This window comes from Apteryx rowi, unplaced genomic scaffold (assembly GCF_003343035.1).
Source record: "Apteryx rowi isolate R43461 unplaced genomic scaffold, aptRow1 scaffold_40, whole genome shotgun sequence".
NCBI lineage: Eukaryota > Metazoa > Chordata > Aves > Apterygiformes > Apterygidae > Apteryx > Apteryx rowi.
This window is the reverse complement of record NW_020450530.1, coordinates 842,831-868,697: the sequence shown is the minus strand read 5'-3', so window position 1 is coordinate 868,697 and position 25,867 is coordinate 842,831. Positions and strand designations below refer to the sequence as shown.

At 41.1% G+C, this 25,867-nt stretch overlaps 1 protein-coding gene across 1 annotated transcript in view; it reads left to right on the top strand.

Moving 5' to 3' along the window:
- Positions 1-15,413, top strand: part of BCR (BCR, RhoGEF and GTPase activating protein) — a 101,992-nt gene extending 86,579 nt beyond the window's left edge. Inside the window, exons 15-23 of the mRNA XM_026075111.1 lie at positions 1,389-1,486; positions 2,225-2,356; positions 9,941-10,000; positions 10,145-10,254; positions 11,086-11,225; positions 12,433-12,567; positions 13,202-13,307; positions 14,333-14,495; positions 15,264-15,413. Coding sequence (XP_025930896.1) covers positions 1,389-1,486; positions 2,225-2,356; positions 9,941-10,000; positions 10,145-10,254; positions 11,086-11,225; positions 12,433-12,567; positions 13,202-13,307; positions 14,333-14,495; positions 15,264-15,353 — 1,034 coding nt within the window. The 3' untranslated portion in view covers positions 15,354-15,413. The remainder of the gene's footprint in view (positions 1-1,388; positions 1,487-2,224; positions 2,357-9,940; positions 10,001-10,144; positions 10,255-11,085; positions 11,226-12,432; positions 12,568-13,201; positions 13,308-14,332; positions 14,496-15,263) is intronic.
- The last annotated feature ends 10,454 nt before the right edge of the window (positions 15,414-25,867 follow it).

Sequence of the window (25,867 nt, the reverse complement as noted above, 5' to 3'; positions counted from 1 at the left end):
GCCTTATCCTCTGTTTTTCATGCAGTGGAAGGATGAGAAACAGGCTCTGAGATCAGATTTGGTGGTGTCTGTGGTAAGAAGAAAAAAGCGTAAAAATTCAGGGCAAAGATTTGACAGAAGGATCAAACGAGGTAAAAAGCAGAGAACCCCTGCAGAAATGCACATGCTTCTCAGCCATCAGTGAGGGTAATTCAGGAAGAATTGTTCTTATGCTTTCTTTAGTGCACCAGAAGATACCATTTTCAATGATACCTCTCTACTCCCAAACTGATAGTGCAGCTCGGTATGGGTGCATCCTACAGCATTTGACTGGAGAGTACACTTATTCTAAGCAGTGTCAACCCCTAGGAATGCAACACGTTGGTACTTGCCCACTATCCTTTAAACCATCCTTAACATAGGTTATAGTAAATGTAAAATGATGTATATAGAAAGCCCATATGCAGACACCTATTAAAAAGATGATAGCGAAAGGTGAACAGGAGTAAGATAAAATTTCTGCAGTATCTGTGTGTCCTTCGATAAGAGGCAGGAGCCTGCTATTCTCTATTATCCAGCTGGCAAGTTGTTGCAAAGCGTACCTAGCCATGTGGCTGGGGATCCTGTTCTCATCTGCCCCTTGTGTGCAGTCTCAGGAGGAAAGGCGTGATTTGGATGTACATGGTTTCTGTTATCCTTCCACCTGCCGAACCCACTGACTTCCCAGGTGCTGGCTTAACTCTAAACAAGTCATTAATCTGCTATGATTCAGATGCGTCTTGCCCTCTGGCAGGGCAATATTCATATTCTGTGTAGAGACCTTCACTTCTTGAAACTAATATTTTATATCAAATGCGTGTGACTGGACAACATAACATACAACACTACAAACGGGGGAAATGCCTGCAGCTCATTACCATTGCTTCAATGACACTAGATACCTCATAATTAAACACTTTGGGAAGATAATGAGTTTGTGATGGCTGACTCCTAACCTTGTCTCTGAGGGGTACTATGATACCAATACTGTTTTCAGTGAGTCAGCTCTGATGTGTTCATGGGATCCGATTCTACCTGGGGAAGGTACATTTCTCATAGATGTACACCTTCTGCTCAGGGTGGATGGGTCTGGGAAGTAGTGGATACCAGCATACACCAGACTTCTGGTACAGGTGAAGGGCTCGTCCATGCTGAGGGCATTGACACTGCTGTGCTGGTACTTTGGCTTCATAAAGGCAACTCTGTTGGTCCAAGTGCACTGTATGATAAGCAGGATTTGCACTGGACAGTGTTACTGGTATTAATACAGAGAAGATATAGATGAAGAAACCCCTCAAAAGTAATAAATGTAAGATAGGAGATTTTAGAAATTTGAACAAAGCCTCTGTGTCCGTTTCCTCTCTTCTCAGACTTGTACTGCACATTAGAGGTGGATTCTTTTGGGTATTTCGTGAACAAGGCTAAAACTAGAGTCTACAGGGACACCACGGAGCCCAACTGGAATGAGGTAGGTTGGACTGTTCTTGATGTGCCTTGTTCCGTGTGCCAAACAGCAACGTATGATGAGCAGACAACCCGCAAATGAAAGAACAGTTTGCATGCAGCCTGCGCTGCGTGCTCTGGACTTGTGCTGCATGTGCTGCCTCTCAGAAAGCATATTTGTGACAAGTTCCTGTCATTTCACTTAGCTCTTGGTGCTTGCAGAAGATTTTCTCTTGGATTATCTATAGTTAAACAAACATTTCAGCACAAATGAGCCTTGCGTTGTTCAGCATCTCATCATTTAAACAGATATGTTTGTGGGTTTTTTTAATTTTTAAAAGACATCAGTGAAAATATATTGAATAAGGAGGTGTTTTTGAAGGTGGTTTTGTTTATTTGTTGTGAGGGGGAGGCATTAGCTATAGACATTCTGCCTGTTTACAGCCAACTTGTAAACCTACTGGGGAGTAAAATTAAATACAAGGAATGTGGGTAAGTTTGTTTCTTCAAATGATGCTTCACTGAAATCCAGTGAAACCTGTCTAAGGAGTCAACCGTCTTTCTTGTCTCTGATTTAACCACATTATATGTATACAAAATACAATTTCAGTTTATTTATAAATCAACTCCATTAGGCAGGAGGTTTTGGTCAGTCTGTGAGTGCTCCCTCCTGATAGGTTTTAAGGAGACGGCATAGATTATTAAGAAGCAAGTATCCAGCTGTGGTGTATTCATTGCTGTTTCCTTTCCTGGTGCCCTGCAGGAGTTTGAGATTGAGCTGGAAGGCTCACAAACTCTGCGGATTCTGTGCTATGAAAAGTGCTACAACAAAACCAAGCTCACCAAAGAGGATGGAGAGAGCACAGATCGCATAATGGGGAAAGGCCAGATCCAGGTAAGAAGACTGTGCTTAACTCATTCCTACTATCCTTACTGCAAAACATAATAGGACTTTTGAATCCTGGAGTGTCTTGTGGAGTTGTTTTCTGCCTTCGGATTGTCTCAACATTGGGAATTTTTCTCCAGATGGTGAGGAAGACAGTATGTGTGATTCACAGTTGGGAAGTCAGCAGCCTTTTCCCTCATCCCTTGTCCCTCATGCCTACTTTAGTACCCTTATGGAATAGATGCTCTCTCAGAAGAAGCTGAGTTTTGATCTCCAATTTGCCTCTTAACATCAAAACTTTCAGGAGAGTACATGGTAACCGCACAGTCATTGAGCCCTGGGCACTGCTGAGTATCCTCGATCTGTGACACGGAAGTGGCTGTAAGAAAAGAGGCAGTAATGAATATAGCACCCCTTCYGTAAATCATGCGGAAGAAATGCTACCCTATGTACGTGCTGGAAGTTGATTGATGTGATAGCGAAGCCTTGGAGGACAGGCTTATTGTCCTGATAACTGCCGTGTCCAGAGTTTAGTGTCCATGACAACAGACTGCATCTGAGAAAGATAAATGGGTTATCTGAACTTTCCACCACTGAGAATCAGCATGGGACACCTTGGCTATGTGGCAAATTTGTAATACAATGGGGGAGGTGATGAGATGATTGAAAGCGGATGCTGCTTTCAGGGAGCTGCTATGTGATCAGGAGCTAAAGCTCCATACAGGGGGAATCAGGCCCCTCAGTGCAGGGTGACCTGGAGAGCACATGTTCCCCGTCTTCCTCCAGATTGCTGCACTCTTCATGTGTGTTTAAATGCTTGTTCTGAGGACACAGTCTCTGAGTTGGACTGGATGTTGTTCAAAGCAGAGACCCAGCCCAGCTACATTTTCCTTTCTGGCTCTCTGAAAAATACTGTCAGTTCTCCCTCAGTTACGTTTGACTCTTCACCGCTCCTTGAATGACAGCTTCCTCCAGCGTTTGGGTGATGATGATCACACACGCCAGGGCCGCTTGCGGGATTTCAGAAACAGCTCTGATTGAGGGTGGCCTGCAGGATCGTATCTCACCTTTACTGTAGAAGGGTTCGTTGTCTACATGAGTTTCATGAGGCCTGTTCCTTTCTCTCCCACCTCGCAATCCTGAGACTGCCATGCTATTTTTAGGGAAAACTTTGTCACAAAACCTGCTGGTAGATGTTTGAAAGAAAATGCATGTACAAATAAATAAATGTGCTGGTACATGGTGGCTCCTGTGGTCTCTCTCAGGCTAACCAGAGATCTGTATGTCCCTCGTTCTGACAAAAACTTATTTTCCATGGAGCTAAGCAATTACATAAGAAAAACTTTCAGCCCTGAAATTCCCTGAATATTTGTGGGGGCTCACTGGAGGACCCTTGAATCACTGACCTCTAAATTCTTCAAATATTTTGCATAGAATGATTAAGTTTAATAAGTAAAAATAATTTTTGGTAATACTTGAATATTAGTTACTTCTTGATTCTTTTAGAGAAACCTGAACAATTTTGAAAGGAAAAGTACCAATAAAAATGTTTTAGTTAATGTGTAAAAGTTGCATTCTGTTGTATCCCAAAAAACAAACCCTAAAGCTCTCTTGCCTTCTGTAAATCCCCCTTGCAGTTTATAAAGAAACTTCTTGACATCTCAGAGCATCCTCTTTCAGAGGGCTTTCTCAGTTCTCTGTGATTTCAATCCCATAAGACAATTTGTTAGCATTATTCAATAACTGTAAAGAGAAGTCATAACAGAGTCTGGTAAGATTTGGGTTGGTAAGAATTATTAAAGGTTTTTATTTTGTTTTTTTATTATTATTATTTTTAAAGCAARCCACCAAAGAATTTCTCTCTGTTAAGAAATAATAATAATGCAGCAACAAAATCAAATCAGAATCTGTAGCTGAAGGTTAGTTTTATTAATGCTGTCAGCATCTTTTCCTGTCACTCATTTTATATACATTTTCTTTCAGGATTTTCACAGGTGCTTTTACATTAAGCTTTGTTTACTTTAGATTCTGCTGTAAATGGGGCTTTGTATGTTGTTGTTTGTTGTCATTGTCATTATTCAGCTGAAGTCTGTCCTGTGTAAAGGCAAGGTCTATGAAGTTGGGTGAGTTTTTTCCAAAATTCCCTTACGTTGAAAACTCTGGGAAAGTCAAGAGTCATGCCTACAGCCTACTGTTGATAAACACAAGGAAATTTCTGTGTTGGCTAAACCACAGCATATTGTTAAGCCATGTATTATTATTGTAAATCTGCAACTTCCCACTCCTGGGATTTCTGACTCACCAAATCCTTTGGGCTGCAGAGATGAAGACAATGCATCAAGGAGACGAGGACTGTTTTTGCTGTGATGTGTTTATTAAGTCTCTCCATTACTTAACGGCACTGGAGGAAGGAAGACTGGAAATTGGTCCCTGTGTTCAGAAGCTTCCAGGAATGGGCAGTAATTTTAATAGCTCCCATTGCTCATAGTTTCTCTTCCTATGGAATATTTTATTTACCTGTTTTTATAGCCATACGCAAGAGCTTCATTGCTTGTCAGCCTGAGAGTTTTCTCCCTGAAAAATAGAACCATTAGGTTTAATATGGGAGCACCTCTTGTAAAGGTAGAAGGGAAGTCCTCATCAGACCTTTTGGACACGGCAGCACTGCCTGTGCAGCTGTTTAGCTAACTTGTGTGCATAGGTGGTGGCACCTGTTACATCTCAGGCATCGAGAAATGCAGGGAGAAGGTGCCATTCCTGGGATGAAGCTGGGGTTATCTGGTATTTAGGCGAGAGGAGGAAATGGACATCTTACTATAGCAGGGAACATGAGGCTTAGTTCAGTTGTAAGTATCAGCTCCTCTCATTTCGAACTCTTTTTTCTTTTTTTAGGTTTTTGTTTGTTTTTTTTTCTTTTTTCTTTTGCTGGTTGTTACCTTGCAACCCATCTTTGGCACTTGGGAGGCTGGTCCTTTTGTCCTTTGAATTTTGCACATCGTGGGGCAGGCACATCCCCATGTTTTGAGTGTAGCAGCCTTTTGTTTGGTCTTGAGACTCTGCATCCACATGGGCACATATGTTAGCAAAACTGGTCTCAATTTTCGGAACAAACTGCATGAGCAGATTAATCCTTTACCCTGTGATCCATCTCTTCCAGTTGGTGCTGCCTAGAAACTCTGCTTCCTTCGTTATTTTTTTCTGCGTGATCAGCTCAGGCAAACCATTTCCTTCTCTCACAGCAGTGCTGGAAAATCAGAGAGGATATGACCTTAGATCACTCATTCTCTGGAAGCAGTGCACCACCGTTCCTCTGTTGCCATGCAAAACAATCACTCTTATCTGCTTAATTATCTGGGATGTCTCATAGCAGTGCACATGGCTATTTCAGACATCTAGATTGTTTTCCATGTAAAACAGATTGTCACATGCTGTACCTCCCAAGTGTCAACTCGGAAAACCTTTTACGCGCTCAAGTTCATTTAAGCAGTTTGCTCATGCAGAACAGTATCCCAGCAATGAAAATAGGGTGGAAATGAAGAAGGCAATGGGTCATGTCTAAAGGGTGATGGCAGGAAAGATTAACATGTCAGTGGGGAGCTTTAAGAAGAATCGGGTTATGGCTGGACTGGGAGTTTCCAGCAGCAGTGAGACTCTGACAACACGTATGTCACATCAGTTACAATTAAAAATTGCTGGAGTGTGAAGCTGCCATGGAGATTTAATAAAGGGAGGAAGCAATGTGAATAAATAACATAAAACACGCTAACCTTAAGACTGCCTCATTCCCAGGCGTTTTGCTTCCACTGATGCTTGTTTGTTTTTTCTCTTACTGTATGCTTTCTTTTCTTTCCTGAAAAAAAATCTGCAAACTCTGGTGGTTTCCTAAGGCAGAGCACAGGCTCCCTTCTCCCTAGTCTCTGGCCTSTCCTTCCTCCTGACCAGCATCCTCAGTTCGCCTTTTCCCAGGTCTCCACCACCATGTGTTCTGCACACACAGCCCTACTGACTGCTGTACGCTAATTCTCTTTCTTAACTCGGTGCTAAGCTGCTTCGAGGGCCAGAGCTTTGCACTCAGAAATCCCTGCGGTGCTGAGCCGCTTTGTGCTATTGTGTTTTGTGCAGGGTACGGAGAGACATTTCCTTGATTCATTAGTGATTTTTGGGCTGTAGCTCGCCACAGTAAATGCCAAAGAAAGACCACAAGGGGACTTGAGGTGCCGGGGGAGTGAAGGCAGACTGGTTTATTTGGATTTTTGCTGTGCAGCCTGTGCTTTTGGTGGGGACTATGCAAACAAGACCCGGAGAAGACAGACTTTGAGGGTTTTAGCAGGTCTGTTCCTATTTGGATGGTCTTGGAAACACAACACAATTTTTCATGCTTTCAGTGGATATGGGACAGGACTTTTTGTCATTCAAACCAGGCAACTGTTTGAAGGAAATGTTTAGAGGTGCAGTAAATTTCACTGTCAAATTAATGCAGAGCAGCCATTTCGCAGTGCCTCCCCGCTCCTTGGCCGGCACAGCGTGTGCTGGGTGCTTGCTCGCGCGGAGCCGCCTCCGTTTGGCGGCTCTCAGCAGATTGCATTCTTCTACTCCCTGTTCCTTCTTCCAGGTCATTGATCTCCAAATCGGGCCAAAAGACAGCATGACCCCATTTGTCACAGGCCCTCTCCATGCTGAAGCATCACACTCGCTAGCGCTCTTTGTCTTTGGTTTGCTTTGTAACCCGCCTGCGCCAGCTGCCCTTTCCCCACGTTGCTGTTGCTGGCTCTACAGGGCCAGTCATCTGTAGAGTCCAGGGCTGAAAGCTTGCTCAAAATCTAAATGACGGTCTCTGTTTCCCCTTGACTCTGTTATTTCCTACTGTGACTTATCAGACTGTTAGACCTGATCTTCCTGTCTCACTCAGTATTGTTAAGATTCATAAGTATTCAGTGTCTGCTCTTTTATTTGTTTACCTCATTTAAATGTGCTATTTAAAAAGCACTTTGAGCTGGTTTTTTTTTTCGGGGGGGGGGGGAGGTGGTTTGTTTTGCTTTGTTTTGTTTGTTATTGCCAGTGATTTGCGCGGGGTTGCCTCAGGTCAGCCAGTCCCGCTCCCCTGTGCTTTTTCTCCCCATCTGTCCACTCAGTGCAACCTGCTGCCTAGCCCGATTCAGGCAGCCGGCGGGGCGTGCGGGGCGCCTGCCAGCCCAGCAGCAGAGTTCTGAGGTGAGGGAGCAGCAGGTACGCTCGCTGTCCTGGCCAAGCCCCTGTCGTCGTCCCCCAAGGAGAGTCTCTCTCTCTGAGCTCCAGCTCCAGCGCACTGGCTGGAGCTTCTGCTAGTCCTTCACAGCCATATGACATTCGCTTTGGAGACAGAGTAGAACTGTACTTGCTTGGATATTTTTTAACATCTCTTTACTTGCTTTCATTTTTCACTGTGGTGGGGGAGCTCACTAGGTGTAACCTAGAACCCGGCCATAACTGGTAATACCTGATAACTTAAGTAACATGTAACTGGGCCCTACTGGAATCTTCCTTTAACTTTTCTGCAAATATTCAAAACCCTCCTCTACCTTCAGTCTTAAACACTGTCTCTCTGCTATAAATCATACTCTTTAGTGACTCCATTCTAAAGGCAAATGGAAAACTACCTCTGCGTTGGAGGATCAGTTGTGACTGTGTCTCAGCAGGGCTGTTCTGGCAGCATAACTAGACGATAACTTTTTAGGCAGCTGGAGGTCAAGTTTTCAGGAATACTGAGCACGGTTACTCTTTGTAGGAAACCAGACACTTCAGAACTGGTTTCCTCTCTATTCTGGGAAAAGAATGCAGTTGTTGAAAGAAACCAAACTTCCAGCACGGAAATGCAGGGGAGAACAGCCTAAATTCTGGCTAACTTGTGGAGACCTTGGCCAGCTTCACAGGCGGGGGCGGGTCTCTTCCGTCAGAGTTATAAGCAAACCCTCTTGGCAAACAGGCTGTTATTGGGGTTTGTTGGAGCACCGAAGCTAAGCACTGCTGCCCATTGGCCTCCTGGACCTTAAGCTTTGTGCAGCCCCAAAATGTGGGAGCTGTTGGTTACTGACTATTCCTTACAAGGGGTCTTCAGGAATTTCTGCCAAAATTGCACCTACAGGAACCGGTCTGATTCTACAGGAAAATATGTGTGTGCTGGCAGCATCCCACTGTGGGCTCACGTCCGCAACAAAGTGCGCAGAGATAAGGTTGGCCTGACTTAATCTTGTCTGATGCTTCTTTGGGTCTCTGCAGTGTGAGCAAGCAGGGAGAAGCTTTCCTCTCTGCTGACTGTGTTTCTGGGGAGTGGGGAGGGACAGTGTCATCTCTGTAGCTGACAGCAGCATTGGGCCAGTTTGTTGATTTGAGAGGGAGTATGAGTGTGATTGCATCTAGTAACTCCCGGGATGTACTGCAGCAGGCATTAAGTTCAGCATTTACTTCTGCCTGGCAGAGAACTCCCACTGCTGTTGCATGGGGTTTTGTGGAAGGGAGGAACTAGGTGCCACAGGACTAGCTCTAGTTACCGAATGCCTTTTTGTTTGCTGGCAACAGTAAACTCCAAACGCAGAGTCGAGTGTGGTTGCCTGCTTCCAGTCTTACCGTGTCTTGGTGTTCAAGAACCAGGTTTTACAAAGCCAGCTCAGGCGTCACCAAAGTCTGCTTCCTTTGGCTGATTTCTGATTACTGATAGAAGTCCCCATGCAGGAAGGTCTTTTCTCTCTTTCACCAGTGCAGTTGGAGCTGGGGCCAGCCTTCAGCGGCTCAGATGTGTTTGGACTCTCCCAGGTAGTAGTGGAAACGCTGGGTGATGTTGGTTTGAGCACTTGAGTAGGCTGCTCCCCAGCCTTCCAACTGTCCACTCAAAAGAGATCAAGCAAAGCTGAAAATCGGAACTCAGGCTGTAGCTTTTATATTTCTGCTTTGAGTATTTCAGTGCTTGCATTTAATTAACTTTTTTGATTGTGAAAATGAACTATGAGAAGGCTTCCCAAACTGAAATAAAGCACACACAAATGCATAGACAAGGGTATATATGTGTGCATACATATACACAGGAGTTCCTCAATTCTTGATCTTGTTTTTCCTGAACTTTGAAAATAATATTCAAAGCCTCTTTGAGGCAACAAATTAGGGAACAAACGAGATCCTCCCTGACTTTTGGGTTGGGAACCTACAGCTTTCTTATAGTGGCTATTTCTGAGAGAGAGATCTGAGAGAGGGAGCAAGAGTGCCTTTCCTCTATTTCAAATCAGAGCTATTTCAGAAATTTCTCCTCCCTTCTTCTCACTCCCAGCCCTGTGAGATGGGGTGATTTTTGCTGTTTGTTAATGTGCATGTTGTGCTATGTCAACTGAGAGCAGTCACCCTTTTAGGTGGGTATGAGTCAGCAGCAGCCCTGCTCAGAGAAGGGCACAATCTCTGAGTGTCCTGATACTTGAAACCTGCAAATCCTTGGGAAATGTGTTTTCCTATGGAAAGGAAATAACATGTTGAAAATGGCAATGCTCTGCTCACCTCAAAGCCTTTCCAGGCTAGTTGATTTTCTCTGAAGTCTGTTTCTAACTCATGGGAAACTTTCATGTTTTTCAGCTGGAGCCACAGGCATTACAGGACAAAGACTGGCAACGCACGGTCATCTCAATGAATGGAGTAAGTACAGAAAACGGAAAATAGCACTGCTTCTGCACCTCGTATGTGGTTTATTTCTTTGCTCTTCATTGCAGCCTAATAAAACAGACGAAAATGTTGTTTGAAATGTAACAGCTCTTTTTTGTTTTGTTTTGTTTTTTCCAGGTTGAAGTGAAACTGTCGGTGAAGTTTACCAGCCGGGAATTTAGCCTGAAAAGGATGCCATCCCGGAAACAGACAGGGGTCTTTGGGGTCAAGATTGCTATCGTCACCAAGTGAGCTGATGGGTCACATTTCTCCCTACTGCTTTTTTAAAAGCATAGTTGGCCAGTGGGTTGCACCTGTCTTTACCCCACCAAGGGATGTGTCAGTACACTCTCCTTCACTGGGGTAGTAGTGCAGATGGCTGTTGCTGCAGAAGAGAGAGGCTTTACTTTCCTCCAGCTTCATTCTTTGCCTGGAAGGAAACAGCACACACACAGCCTGGAAAAGCAGGGTGTTTACTTGCAGCATATTGAACTCTTCTGAGTTCTGGAAATGCCCCTTGCCCTTTTGCTCTGTAGTTAGTTGACTTGGTCACAAATTTCCAGAGCCACTGAACAGTGATATTTCCTTTCCATAATCGGAAATGTTCAAGTTCTTTGGATCTTGCCGTATTATTTTAACCCCTGATCTTTTGTCATGAACCGTTTGCCAGAAGAAACCTGTTTGTTCTGGTAAATAGTTTGGGAACTGTGGTATTTCCTCCCTATGGACTTGCATTAATTTGATAGCAACAGGGTTGCTATGTATGCAAGGGTTGTTTGGGAATCCTCTGATTACCTGCCCAGAGTTGCAAACTCTGGGAATGCTGGGACCCAGCTAGAAGCCCTAGCACGCAGGGCAGCTGCAGAACAGCCAGCCCCCAGGCTGAGATACTCAGAAAACCCTCTCCAACTTTAAAAGGAGTTTCTCAGCTGTCTTGATTGCCTGCTCTGACCTTCTCTCACCCCGGCCTTCAGAAGAGGTCTACATAGCAAAATGATGGCTTAGCCAGCCAGCCTGGCYGGGGTTACAAGCGTTGGTGGCGTGGTCTGTGCTGAACTCTTGTATCTGGCTTTCTTAAGGAGAGAGAGATCAAAGGTGCCTTACATTGTGCGCCAGTGCGTGGAGGAAATAGAGCGGCGTGGAATGGAGGAAGTGGGCATCTACCGTGTCTCTGGGGTTGCAACTGATATTCAAGCTTTGAAAGCTGCCTTTGATGTCAGTAAGTACTTGTGTCTGACGTCCCTTCACTCTATGAGATCCTAYGTGAGCTCCCTGTCAGATAGCTGTGCTACTTTTAATCATAAGTACCCCAAGAAGAATTAGGAGGTAGAGATTTTTGCGGAAGAAGAATTGTTTTACCCTTGGCTGTATATTTTATTAATGTTCTTCAGCTACACATATAACCTGAGACATACAATGGGAAGGATCCTTATACTAAGCAATGCATCTGTTATTGTGGGCAGGGCTCCTGAGTTCTTTTCTTAATTCTGTGGCTCGTTTGGTGTGAGAAGATCGTAAAATTAGATAATTTTGGCCAATCTTTGTGAAGCCTTTTTTGATCTTGGGCAGAAAAGGGTGGTGCCACATGTAAGAGAATGGCATGTGTGTTCCAAAAGGCATCCGAGATCAGTCAGATGAAACGCATCTAAATCGCTGAGGTACTAAAGGTGAAATTCTGCCCTTCTTTCAGCCTCCACACAGTGGTTCAAGGACTAGGCACCACTCAAGCCACCTTTGAGCTCTTTTTTTATGTAAGTGGTCATGAGGCCTGTGCCAGGTGCCTGAATTCATCCTTCCTGCATTTTTATTGACTTTTTTTGTAAAATTTCTTCCTTTTTGTATTTTATAATAACTTTTTTTCATTTGCATTAAATGACATTTTACACTATTCCTCATGACACCATGGCTGGCTCTGCTGGTTGGTCTGTTTGTTTTTGGGAAAGGAGGTTGGTTTTGTTGTTCTTTATGGTAACAAAACTGAAATGTGAGCCCTGAATTGCCTAACTGTGTACTTTAACTACACTCAGTGGGGAGTTAGACAGCTTCAGAGTCTCTTATTCTAAGCTGTTAGAGGCAGGGAATTGGAATGACAACTGTGGTCATTAACAGAAAGTTAAAATGCATATAAATAAAGTCATGCAGGGCTTGTTCCAGATCAGGCACAGGTCGCTGGCACAGCATAATGAATCCTGGATAGTGTTAAATTCCCTCTCGTTGATTTAAAGCTGGAAACCGTTTGGAATCATTTCTGTGGCACTTCTCAGTTGTCAGAACTGCTCATTTAATCTGTAGAAATGTAAACAGGAAGACTTTCAGCTCTTTGGCCAAAGAGGAAGGATAAACAAAGAGAGCCAGAGCAAGGAAAAAAAAAGAGTGAATGAAAGGCCAGCAGCTTCTTTACCTGCTACTCCTCTTTTCTCTTTCAGATAACAAAGATGTGTCAGTGATGATGAGTGAGATGGATGTTAACGCCATTGCAGGCACATTGAAACTCTACTTCCGAGAACTGCCTGAACCCCTCTTCACAGATGAATTGTACCCCAACTTTGCTGAGGGAATTGGTAGGTATTAGCAAAAATAACCCTTGATAACGTGGACCTGTATTAAAAACACTCTTTCCTACGAGGCTGCTCCTAAAGCAATATAAAAGCCATATTTATAATGTTGGACAGAAGCCTGGGAAAAAGCTGTATGGAAGCTGTAAGGGAAGTGAAATGCAGCTCAGAAATAAGGTGGAAACCTGTCTCTTGCTTGATTTTGGCAATTGCTGTGCTTTTAGAAGTTGAAAATGCCCTTTTTCTGAAGATTAAGTTAAAAGTAGAATGACAGCCTATTTGTGGAGGCTGTGCACATTATTTGCCCTATTAAATTTTCTGGAGAAGTCTTCTTTGGAGGGGATATACCTCATCATATCTTGATGCAGAGGGGAGGAAAAAAAAAGTAAGGGTTAAAAGCCTAAAAGCACTTCAACTGCTTGAGGGAAAAGAATTCTCTACACATGTATGAAATAAAGGAAAAAAATTCTGTAAGGTATTGATGTGCAACTCTGACCTTGCAACCTGCGATCTAATTGCTGTCCATTAAGGAGCATCCACTTCTGTTGATTTGGGAAATTCTGCAGTCAGCCAAGTTCTGATTCACTGCCTGTGGTGATGTTTTGTTTTGTTGATGTTTTGTTGATTTTCTGTCTTGTAGCACTTTCAGACCCTGTTGCAAAGGAAAGCTGTATGTTGAATCTATTGTTATCGCTTCCAGAACCCAACCTTGTGACATTCCTTTTCCTTCTGGACCATTTAAAAAGGTAATATGTGGATCCTTTAGTTGGAAAGAGGAGCCTTCCCCTAAATACACGCTGAATCAAGCAAATGAAGCACTTGCTGATTCGCTGTGAATGCTGGTCAGATAACTGTTGCCTCATACTCCTAGTGAGGTGCTAAATCCTGAATTCCATTCCCATGAAACCAAAAGGATTAGAACTGAAGGAAGGGATACCAAAGGTCTCAGGGCTTATCTAGTGCAAATGCAAATTCCTGCTGCAATAGCTCTGCAAAACTGCATCTGCATCTGGACAAATTTATCTGGATAAAATGATTAGGAAAAGTTTTTGTATAAATCTTAAAGATTTGGTAGCATTTAAGGACTCATGAACCCTGTCTCAAAAAGTGTCTGCAATCTAACATGATATATCTTTAAAAATTCCAGCTTCACACTTCTGGTAGCTGGAGTTGTCAGTTCCTTGCTTAGACCAGTCTTTCTGATGTTGTTTATGTTTTTGTAATATGGTTGTACCTGTGGAAAAACATTTTCCATGTATTTGGTATTAATGCAATAAGCATGCTTAATACATGCACAGTATTTTAATTTACGTATGTATTTTGTACAGAGACTGTCACTGTAGAGATGAAGATGATTTTGTGACTGAGGTCCTGGATTAAAATCCAGGAAATCTCGGTTCAACTTGTATTTCTGCTGCAGACCTTCGTGCCCTTGGTCAGCTTTCTTAACATGTGTGCCTCAGTTTCTCATTTATAAAACTAGGATAAAAAGCATTCCTTTATTCCTGGGGCACATTTGTCTGTTCAGACAATAAGCAGCAGTCCCTTTCCCAAGTTTAAGCTATGTCTATAGAGTGCCTAGAGACTGTGGCTGTTAGACCAAGCTGTTGCTTATATATCCAATAAATTGAAACACATCTGGGATAGTGGTTGATTGAATGTCTGTATCTAAAACTTTTTACAAAAGGAGCAAATATAGCTTCTTCCTTAAAGACACTTCAAAGCTCAGGTATTTATAAAGATCCTCCTTGACCATTGTCTCTTTTTCCAGGGTGGCTGAGAGGGAAAGCATTAACAAGATGTCCCTGCATAATCTTGCAACTGTCTTTGGACCAACACTGCTGAGACCTTCGGAGAAGGACAGTAAAATCCCTGCTAACCCTACCCAGCCTATAACAATGACTGATAGTTGGTCACTAGAAGTCATGTCCCAGGTAAAATCCTAAACGTGCTATTGAATCTTCTGAAGACAATGTGTGGGAAACTACAGTCCCCTAGCAAGGCCTGGTTCAGCCATCCTTCTATGTTTTCATGATAGTTTGGTTAGAAATATGAACAGCTTTCACCCCAACACACGTTTGAGACTCAGTTTGTGGAACAGAGTTTCCTCAGGCAGTTCAGTTTGCATCTGTACTAATACAGTTGCTCATGCAAAACCGTCAGTGTGAGTGCATACTGCGTGCTTTATGCTTATGAAGAATTAGATTTTGAGAGCCATCTCACAGGGCCTAGTGTCAGCTTTACAGATAAGGACTGTCRGTGTTTTTCCATGGTATTCCTCATCACTTGTATCACCTTCACTAATTTACAACAAAATATCATTGTAGATTCAGATTTCTTTGGCCACTGCTGCCTTCTGAAGGTAGTACAGAGAATTTGAATGGGGAGGCTGTGTTAGCTGCTCAGGCTGTGTTTCATACTTTCTTGTTTTAATAATAGCAAATTATAAATCAGAAAGACTTTTGCACTGAGGTGGAATGCCATCAGCATTGTCCTGTCATGGAAGCTGAAAAGAGCATCTGTGAAACACTGCAAGTTTTAATATCATGCTCATATTGTACACTGTATTAAAACGAATACATAACTGCAAGAAATTCCCGTGGAAAGAGATTTAAACATGTCTGCCAACTCTCAAATAACTAGGATGAGAATGAGTTAACAGGGCTTTATTATTACCTCTTTCTTCTTATTTTTCTTTCCAGGTTCAAGTTCTTCTGTACTTCCTGCAGCTAGAGACTATCCCTACCCCAGACAGCAAGAGGCAAAGCATCCTCTTTTCCACAGAAGTGTAGGTACCTGTGATACCAACAGGACTTAAAAAACTGCTCTTGGCAAGAATCTGCCACTYTTGAGGAGAAAGAGGACCGATGTTTCTTCAGACATTACTGGCCTGTTCCCACCCTGGGGAAATATGGGTCTCAGTGCTTCTGCTGTTTGTTAACCAGAGACAAGCTGAAGAAAAAGGAGAAAAATCTCTCTACTTTTGATCAGTAGAATCAGCAAAAGTTGAACTGGAGATGGAGCTGTGCAGGATCTCCACTAGAAGGCGCAATAGACACTTGAACAAATGCACCACAGAGTGTGGCTGTTATTCTTGTTGGGAATGTGACAGAAGGTATTCCTCATTTTATGGATTTAATTTRTCATAAAGAAACTTCAAGATTTCTACTGGACCACTTGATAGGATACCCCTTTTTTGGGTGAGGGGGAGTTAAAGGATATATCACAACTGTGTCTTTAATAACTGCTGTTTTTAAAGTACTGTTCTAGGCCACAAAAAATAGTATTGCTTTGCCAAGAGGAGAGGGGAAGAGAAGGGTCTGGGATCTAAGATTCCCTCCTCAGAAATTCAAGTCTTGATTTGAACAGGGCTCTAAAGAAATGAGAGAAAGTTTTGTGTACAACTACAACTGCTGTTTTTTTTTGTCTCATCCACCCCTTCCCTTGCAAATCTCTGTACAAACTCTAGGGAAGGAGATGCCCTGCTCTTGCCTCTGTTGCACTTCTGACAGTTTTTGGTGTTAAGGGAGCCAGACCCAACCATATTACACTGTAAATACATATAGCAAATTAAAGAGAGGCAGGAAGGATTAGACTCAGTGCTTTATGATTCTGTTGCTGTTTGCATATAAAAGCAGGGGCAACATTATCCAGAGAGGATTGCTAAATTACTTAGATCCTGCCAAATTTAATGAAAATTAATTTAGAAGGCTTTTATTTCCCAACTCTCCAAAGAAAAAATGTTGTCATTCCATAATAATTGAAGCATTTGAGGAAAAAAARAAAAATCAATGGCTGTTTTGCTGGCTACTTACTCCAAACTTTTATCAGAATTTTTTTTTTGATACTTGAATTTTTGGAGGCTTTGTACATTGCTTCTCTGAGTCTTTTTCTGATAGATACAAATACTTTGATAAGATGTGTCAGAATGTACTTTATGGACAATCTAGGAAGTAGCATGCATGTGTATTCTCCAGAAATTCCAACCCTGTTTTAATTAAGAGCAGTGAAGAAATTTCTATGAAACTACATACAGCAGTACAAAAGGTCTAGCCAAATATCAACTTTGCGTTTTCCTGCCTAACTCAGTTAAAGCCACTGGGGCTACCTAGGCATAAAGGGCAGCAGTATTTGTCTATGGAATTGAAAAGGTAAACTAATTGCTGGTATCCAGACCAGAGGAAACTATTCCGGTCATGAAGCAGTTGTGCCAAACATCTTTGGGGCTGTGGGGAYGATTCCCATTTCATAAACTGCTCCATCCCCCTTTACTTCCTACCCAGCTATGCAGCATCCATTTAGTAGCAACCAGCCATCATYATCCTAGCGAGAAGAAAAGTGCAGCCTGAAGACAAGGGAAGGAATCAGAATGGGGAAGAGGAGGGAGGGACAGATTTTAAAAGTAGTAATTGGTGCAGTTAGGTTGTCAACATCATTTGAGGGGAAATACCACAAAGAAAACAAACCCTAGTATGCTAAATTTCACATTTTCTGCTGAGTGGTCTGCAACCTCTCAATTCAAAAAAAAAAAAAMCTAAGGTGTCTTTCAAACAAACAGAAAGAAAAAAATAAAGGAAGAGAAATTATTTTGTAGTCAATGTAATTCTGACTGCTGCATTATATTAGAAATTATTGTACTGTGAAGTTGCAAATTCAAAAAGGAACAAATATAAATTTCAACTTTGTGAGTATATCAACATTTTGCATGCTTTGTAAGGATTCTTATAGGAATTTAATATTGCTTAGTATCCTTCCCTCCTTAGGTCTGGGAGAAAACCTCTTTGTAATGTAATGTACAACTAGAAATTCCTTCTCTCCTATATGTATTTCTACTACATTCCAGCTTTTGAACCCATAAAAACAGAAAAAAATGTTTATATTAGGAGGTGCTTGTTGTGGGGAGGGAGGGAAYGAAGGCAAAGAAACTTGAAGGCTTGAAATTTTGAATTTTAATTTTTTGCCTTTTTGAAGGTAAAAATTAGTCACAATCCTGAAAAATGTTGACTCAAGAAAAGTCAGGCAGACCAGTAAACCACACTATATGGTTTTGTTCTTATGTATTTTTTCTCATTTTTATGTAGCAGTTCTGTAACAATCCTTTTACTCTAGCTGTTCACCTACCCGTTCCAAGTCATTGTTTGATATATTTGAGGCAGTAGCACTGCTGATGGCTTTGTTTAAAAGGAAAAAACAAACTACACCATGTACTAAGGTGATAACCTTTGCTTTTGGTGTTTAGAATCTGTGGCTGCTCTTTGCAGTGTTGAAACTGGAAAGCAATACCATAATGACTGTGCCAATTTCCTTTTGCCCAACCTTTTTATTTTTATTTATATAGGAAGTTAATTTTAATATTAAATTACTGATTTATATTATGTAACCATGAAAAAATTGCTTTTGCTTTGGTTACTGTTACAGGTTTTTGCTTTTAGTTTTTCATTACAATGCTCAGTTCTAATGTAACATTATCTAACATGCAGGCATGTGGATCAGGGAAAGAAAAGTTAATTTAACGTAACCCATTAATTATTTCTGTTAAGTATGAATATGTTTTCCCCCAAGCTGGTAATTTTGGGCTGGAAAAAATAGCACATCTTACTGCTGATGATGAGATCATGGAATGATTTGAAATATGAGAATTGATTTCTTGGATTTCCTTTAGTTTTGCAATTAAGTTTTTTCACATGGACTTATATTTTCAGAAATTAAGAATTTCCAAAAGACTTGTATTTTCTTTGCCCAGGGTTGTTGTATTTTTTTTAACTTTGTTTTATTAAGCGTTATCATATTAAACAAAAGGGACTTGCAAAACTTGGCTTTAGAGAAGGCCTTCTGATTTCTACTCTTAATATTCCCCTGTCAGTTGTGTGAGAAAACCTAACTCTTCCATTTTCTATATTAAAAGGTACAATATAAACAACATGAGAGCAAACTACCAAAAATTGTCATTTAAAATAAATTGTGATGYGCACTGGGAGTTTATACTCTTAGTTTCCAGTGTATTGGAGAAACCTTTCTAAAAATGTAGCTTTCAGCTGCAGGAATCTGAGATATGAAAACATTTAACAAGACTTTTTCAGGCGATTGTAGGATAGTCTGTTATCTCCAGTTTAAGGAGAGGAGTAAGTATCAGTTCCCTAGCATTTAGAGACTATTTTAAAATTCTCATGGATTTTTTTAAACACTGATAGGTTTTTAAATCAGTAAATATTAAAAAAAGCAAACTATGAGACATTTTTTCAAAGATGGACAAGAAATAACAGCTACTGGATCAGTTTCAGCTTTGTGTTTGTTTGTGCTTTGTATGGGAAGGGAATGTCTGAAACCAAATTGAAACACATCCATTAAAATGCTGCTGGTGTTCTTTATTCTTGCACAATGTTAGAAGTTGAGGTAGTAGCTAAGCTAATTCAGGCTCTATTTAATATGCTGCTATTTTTTAATGTATCGGCTAAGGGCAAAAGACAGCAGTGCATTGACTACAGTATTTGCTGATGCCCACTGCCTGCCTCAATTCTGACCTTCAGTTGCTAAGCTAAGTTCCAGGCAATCAGTATGCACCGTATGAAGCAAACTGCAACTTTTTTGTTGGCCACTAGGTGGTGGAACCATAGAAGATGTTTATGGGAGATGCAGTATTTTTACAGTTTATTCATTTTACCTGTTTAAAAATCTGTTTTACAGTTGTTTATGTTAATTTTCTGTGACTTTATTTAAACAAATGTACTGTTCTGTAAAGTATACATGGAACTCCAAATCTGTTCATCACCAYTGTAACACTGGAAGGCATCACAATGTGATCACTTCTCTTGCTGTGCCATTCTTTGAAGTATGTATAAAATGTAAATTGACCAGCGTGGCTTTTAAAGATGCTTAAAATTTGATGGAGAAAAACCAACACTCTCTGATTCCTCACTGGTTAATCCTTCCTTTGTTTCACTGCCTGTTCATCTCCTAAGATAACATTACCAGATGTGGCATTCTTACTATGGAAAATTTAATAAGAAATTGGAAATATTTTAACAAAAACCTCTACCCTTTCTCTTTTTACTTTAATTCTAGAAGTCAGGGACTTGTAATAACAACTTTCTAAGTTGTCGGCATTTGCTTCTGTTCCTTGAAGAAAAATAGGTTCTTAGTAGATAACATCAAATTACTCTTATCAAATTCCTAGTGTAGTTAGTAAGTCACTTGTTTATTCCCTCTTAAATTTGTAGTCCAGCTATGTTTTCTTTGTAAAATTTAACATTCTCATAGGACTGTTGTCTGAAAAACAAGTCTGATACCATATGCTTCCTTTAACACAGGGTAAGTGGAACTGAGATACTGGAGCCTTAGGGTTAGTATTAGGAATTCTCCATTCTAAGCTAGAATGAACTAAATGTTCAGATTTAGTMTATAAAATTTCTTATCGAATGAAGTATATTGATTGCCCTTAAAATCAATGGAAACGCTAAAGGAAGCACTTCTGGTAAATAACTATTCCTTAGCAAGATTTYAGGGAAGAAAAATAACACAAATGGAAAAGAGAAGCATAATTCAGATCATAACTCAGATCACGTGGTCTGGACTTGTGAGGAACAGTTCTCCTTCCAAGTCACAGAAGGAGGCTTATGCCCTGGATAACTCTGAGCTAAGACTGTATTGCCAGTAAATAAACATTAATATAGGAACTTCAGGAATTTAGCTATTGTAGCCTCCCAGTTCTGATGTGCTGCAATCCGTCTTTTTTGCTACTCAAAATTTACAGCCCAGCGATAAGAAAGCAAGGCTTATCACTTGCTCTCTAAGTTATTTTTTTTCAGTCAATAGATAGGGAGGAGCAGTAGAGAGTCTGTATATTACAGTAGATGGACCAACACCACAAAGAAAGAAAAAGCTAATAGAATCAGAAAGGTAGATTTTAGTTGATACCAAAAGAGCCAACTTCTGGACTATGAGGATAAAATGCCACAACATGCTATAATGATTAAATTGGTTGAAATATTAGGACCAAACAAACTTGAGTGTAGGCGTTGTCGTGATTCACCTCCTTCCATGGACATGTCACTAGACTCGGGCCTTCTAGGTCAAGCAAATGTGCAAATGTAATTGCCAAGAGTTAGGGAATGTATAAATGATTTAGTTTGTCTCAACTGTTGATTCCCTTTGTGTTACCATCTTATAGCGGAATTGGAGGAGACCATTGTATAAACATACACAGGTGACCTGTCTGAATATTTCCCATGTCATTTACTTCCTACTGTCATGTTTGACCCCTCAGTAAGAAAGACCCCTCCTTTTCCAACAGAAACCACTTCATGTGCTTCTGTACTGTAGAAACTACCACACTGGGAGATTCAGTTTATAGCAGAGCTACCCCTGGAGATGATAAAAAATATTTTCAGCCTTCTGGTGCAGAATAGACCAGGTACAGCTAAAGTGGACTTGTATAACTGTTTTGTGAGCTACMTAAGATTCTATTATTTACACCAATTCAAGCATATTTGGAAATGAATACGACTACAGAGTGCCCAAGCCTGCCAGAAATGTTTGCTCTACTGCTTTGTCTTAATTGCAGTCATGTTCAAATACTCTTGTCAAAAATGGTTCATCAGAATGGAGGACTTTTTTGGACTTCCCACGGTAGCTTTTGTTAGTATAACTGTTGCAGAGTCTCTTTCCCCAGTGGTAAGATGTTCTGAGAATCCAAGACGTTCTACAGATTAACCATTTCTCTCATCTGCAGAATGATTTATATTGCAAGGCCATTTTATATCCCAGTGGATGTATAGGAGAGCATGYTGGTGTGCAACACAGCTTCCTGCCTGGAAAGAGAATACAGCTGCTTTCCACAGATACCCAAAACAGGGGTCGCAACCGGCAGAGCCTGCCAATGAGCAGATGGCCTTGGTTCTTAGATGCTCACATCTCCCCTGGGGCAGTTTGGGAGAAGCCAGAAGGCAGTGCTGGGAAGAGACTCATCCAGCTCCTYCTTTATTGTGCCTAATTGAATGATCAAATGCCAATTTACATAGAGTAGCTCAAATTTCCTGCATTTTATTCCCATTTAGGGAGAAATTGGGGCTACAGTAACTCTAGAGATTACACAAGTTGTCAGCTGAAAACTGATCCATATCTGAAAACTATTTCAAATGTAGGTCATAATGCAAAAGCTGCTATAGCAAAAGGACATTAATTTGGAACAGCCTCTTCTAATGTATTCACCCTCTGATCCCTTCTTTATGCCTTACATCTCACAGTCTAAGAGAAATCTCATAGTGGGCTTCTTCATAACATATAAAAACATGTGAAATTCACTCAGTAATAGCAATCTATTTGGAATCCTGGGTAAAACTTACCTATGCAAGGACAGATGTTTCAGGAGATGGGATATCAGTATTAAAAGTGATTGTGAACTACCAAGGCAGCAAGAAGAGGGTAACGAATTGTAGGGCTGGGTAACTGAGAGCATCACAGTGAATTTAAATATGATCTCACAGCAGGACACTGTGAAATGTTGTCCTTTCTGTGTCTGTCTAGCAAAAAAAMCCCCCAAAATCGAAGTCTTCTTTTGCCATGTAAGTTGTGTAGTTTGTTCTTATCTCTAGTGTTGCAACTGTTTATAATCCATGAAGAATTCCAAGGAAAGGAGATAATAAGACTATTTATTKAAATATAAATACAATTAAATTATATAATTAGTGCTAAAGTATCAAGTATAGAAGAAAAACAACCTGTTATTGTTTAGATAATTTTGGGTTTCATCAGAGTTAATATTGTTGGCATTGTTTTAACACTATCATGTTAGGGAGTCTGTTTTTGACATTTTATACTGCTGTTAGTGCTTCAGTATCTCATAGTGCTCCATTTTTGGAAAAGAAAACCTAATTCTAGTAGTTTATTATTGAAAGGTGTTGAAACTGTACTGCTAAACATCTCTCAGGTTTAGGCCTAAAGAAAGGGAAAAAGGAAAGAAGAAAAGAGGAAAAAATGTCATTCTGGATTTTTTTTTAATTTTCTGAGATAAATAGTATGAAAAAGGGATCCAAAAACTGTATTTGGGGAAAAAAAAGTCCAAGGCATTTGTAGCCTTTCTTTGTACACAATGTTAAATAAAATCTCCTGTATCTATGTTTGTCAGGTTCTTTTTGTCTTATTTAATTAAAGCTGAGCCTACAGTAAACTTAAGTGTGTGAATTGCATTTGATTGAGTTTCCTAAAGGTATAGAATTTAACATTGTCATTTCCAAAAAAAGGCTATTTCATATTTTATAAGGTAAAAACTATATTAAATATAGTTACAGGATTAGTGCCAGATTAAACTAAAGCAACTATAATATATATGTAAGTGGTTTACACGGAAGGGACAGTAGTAGCTGGGCAAAATGGCCCATTTTTAGATCTATAGTAATCTTTTTGTAGGAATACTGTTTCAAAATGCAGCTGGTCACAAACTTTATAACTTTACATTTGTGTGCAAAGCAATTTAGCTGTAGTTACATATGTACTAACAAATCAGCTCTGGCCGCTAGTTCTTTAAATATTACATTGAACTAGTGTGTTATGTAGGAAGCGAAGTGGGGAGATTCAATGAGCTATTTACATGAAGTTTTCTTGGCGCTTTACTTAAATGTTACTTTAATTATATTAATCATTTAAGTAAATTTATGTTATAGTCCAAATTTCATACTAAATACAAACCTCTCTTTATAATAAAAAAATACCTATTTGAAAGTTCTTCAACTGATTTTCATTCAGCATGGATCAAAAAGGTGACATGTCTCAATGGCAATATCCAAAGTAGAGAAAAATGTGTCTGACTCTACAGTGTTTAAAACTATACTGAAACAAGAGGCAAGTCAAGAAAAAATGTCATGCTTACCCCTAAATCATGAAAAAAGGAGAAACACACTGATTGTTATTTATAATACTTTCTACAAGTGGTATATCTCTGTGTAATAGAAAATAGTTTAAAGTAGTTTTCAGATAGTTTAAATGTGGAATTCTTGTGCAAAATGGCCCTCTCTCAGTTAGAAAGCATACCTTTGTAGTTCAACCGCATTTAATGGTTTTAGGGTACCCCCAAGCGAGCACGGAAGGCTTAATGTCCTTCCAGATGCTGGCTCCTACTGGGGACACCACGCCAAGCCCTTCACTGACTACGGGTGAACCCTGCAGGCCAGTGCTTCCCCCACTTGAAAACCCTGGGCTTGKAACTGTGCCATTACCTTGAGATGAATCACCGAGTGCAAGCTTGTGTAAATTCAACCCGTACACACTTCAAGTACATTACTTCTCTGTAGTGAGAAAAGAAAAGCGAAATGTAAGGCTGGAGCAGGCTGGGGAAGGTTGTACGAGTGCTTACCCAAGGATGTGGCATGCAAATTGCTGCACAGTTCCCTCCTGAACAGCTGTTTTTCCGTTTTTTTAAGCAGCCCTTGCACTACTTGCTGAGGCTTGGAGCAGGCTGCCTTGAGGCAGCTGCTCCTCAGAAGCCCTGCAGGAGACAGCTACCCGCCTGAGACAGGCTCAGCGGTACCTGCCCTGCTCCCGAGAGCTGTTTGCCTGCTCTTTGTCAGAAGCCTCCCATTATGGAGATGCCATAATCCTCTTGGGCAATCTAATCCACGCTATAACCATCCTCACAATGAGAGAGATTTCCTAACAGACAGTCGAACCTCTCTTGCACGCATTTCAGGATGTAATACTGAAATACTGTGCAGGTTTTTTCAGTGACCTTTTAAGTTGAACTAGGATAATAGTTACTTGCAGTCAACTGCAGTTTGCTCATTAATTTACGGAGCTGGACCATGTGCTGTACAAAACGGAAAGCAGAACCCCTTTGTGGGCTAACGTGAGAAATACATTGTGCAAAACTAATGCAGGCATTTTTCATCTCTAAAGCACAAGTGATGCTGCTGATTGTGYTACTGAAATGCCATTTTTTACTGAGAAATAACTCTTGCAATTCAATACAAAGGTAGAAATGCTGACTGCATTATAACATAGAACAACATTTTCTTTAACATTTCCTGGATCAGAAAACCTAGTGGAATGACATTGGTCATATTGTTACTGAACAAAAATGGGAAATACTACTTAAGTATAAAGGAGTCTTTCAATGTCAAAAAAAGTATATTGTGTCTGTGCAGCAGCCTTTCAGGGGAATCCCCACCAGCTAAGAATAATAGGCAGACGGATAAATAGATTGGAAAGGACAGCTAAATAAAAAGATCAACTTCTTAAAATACATAAATAGGAAATTTTTCCCACAATGAAATCAAACTATGTTGTAACATCTGGGAAAAAAAAWTTCACTGTCGATTTTAAAGTGAACTCTGATGAAATCTAGATGTCATTTACTTTGATTTACAATATTAAAAATTAAATTTCACCCAAGATAATGAGGTGACTGTAAATTATACTTGTCCTCACCAATCTGCAGCTCTGTGAATTCGAGGAAGGAATGTACCTCAAGGGGGACGCTGTGATGCAATCTTGTACTGAAGGGTTTCTTTTGATAAAACAGCTGAATTACTGCAAGGAGAGAGAGAGAGAGAGGCTTTAAACTGTGGCCTGGACTAAGCAGAAATCCTGACGGGGAAACTTCCACAGGGCTATGTCCAATCAGCACATTTGCTTAGTTACTGTGTTTATAGCACTTTCCAGCCAATGCCTGTAAATACAGACTGTCTAAATATAGGCTCCTACTAAAGCACCAACACTGTAATTTGAGTTTATTAACTGCAGTCGCTTGTTATTCATGACAACAGTCAGAGGTCCTTCATAACACAGGTAAGCAAGGAAACTGAGCGTAGTTCGGTCTTTCAGACGGAGCTACGGTCTGAGAGGGTGTTTGCGCAGCCTTCCTGGGACCTGCGTGCGCAGGAGGGCTAAGCTGTTCTCTGCAGCATTTCAGCCGTCCTTCCTTCTCGAGTGCTCCGGTGAAAAGCTGCAGTTAACATGACGTTATAGCGTAAGGCTAGGAAACGCACGCGCCCCCTCGTCCCGCGCGGAGCGGCAGCTCTGCCCTCGCTGCCAACGCTCGCCGCTTTCGCAGGGTTTTGTGGTGTCTGTGGTGACAGGACACCCCTCGTAGCTTGGCTGTAACTGCAGTGACGGCATCACAACGGCACTTTCACTCTCAAGCTTTCGGTAATTTGTGCGTTCCCGCCTCAAGATTTTTTTTTAAGTTTAAAATCTAGGTGGTTTTTTTTTTCCCTTCTCTTCCAGAAGGGAGGCCCAGGCCGCTGCCCGGGACCACCGCCATGCCGCCGCCAGGGCGGGCAAAGCCCCCGCGCCGCCTCGCCGGCGGTTTCCCGGG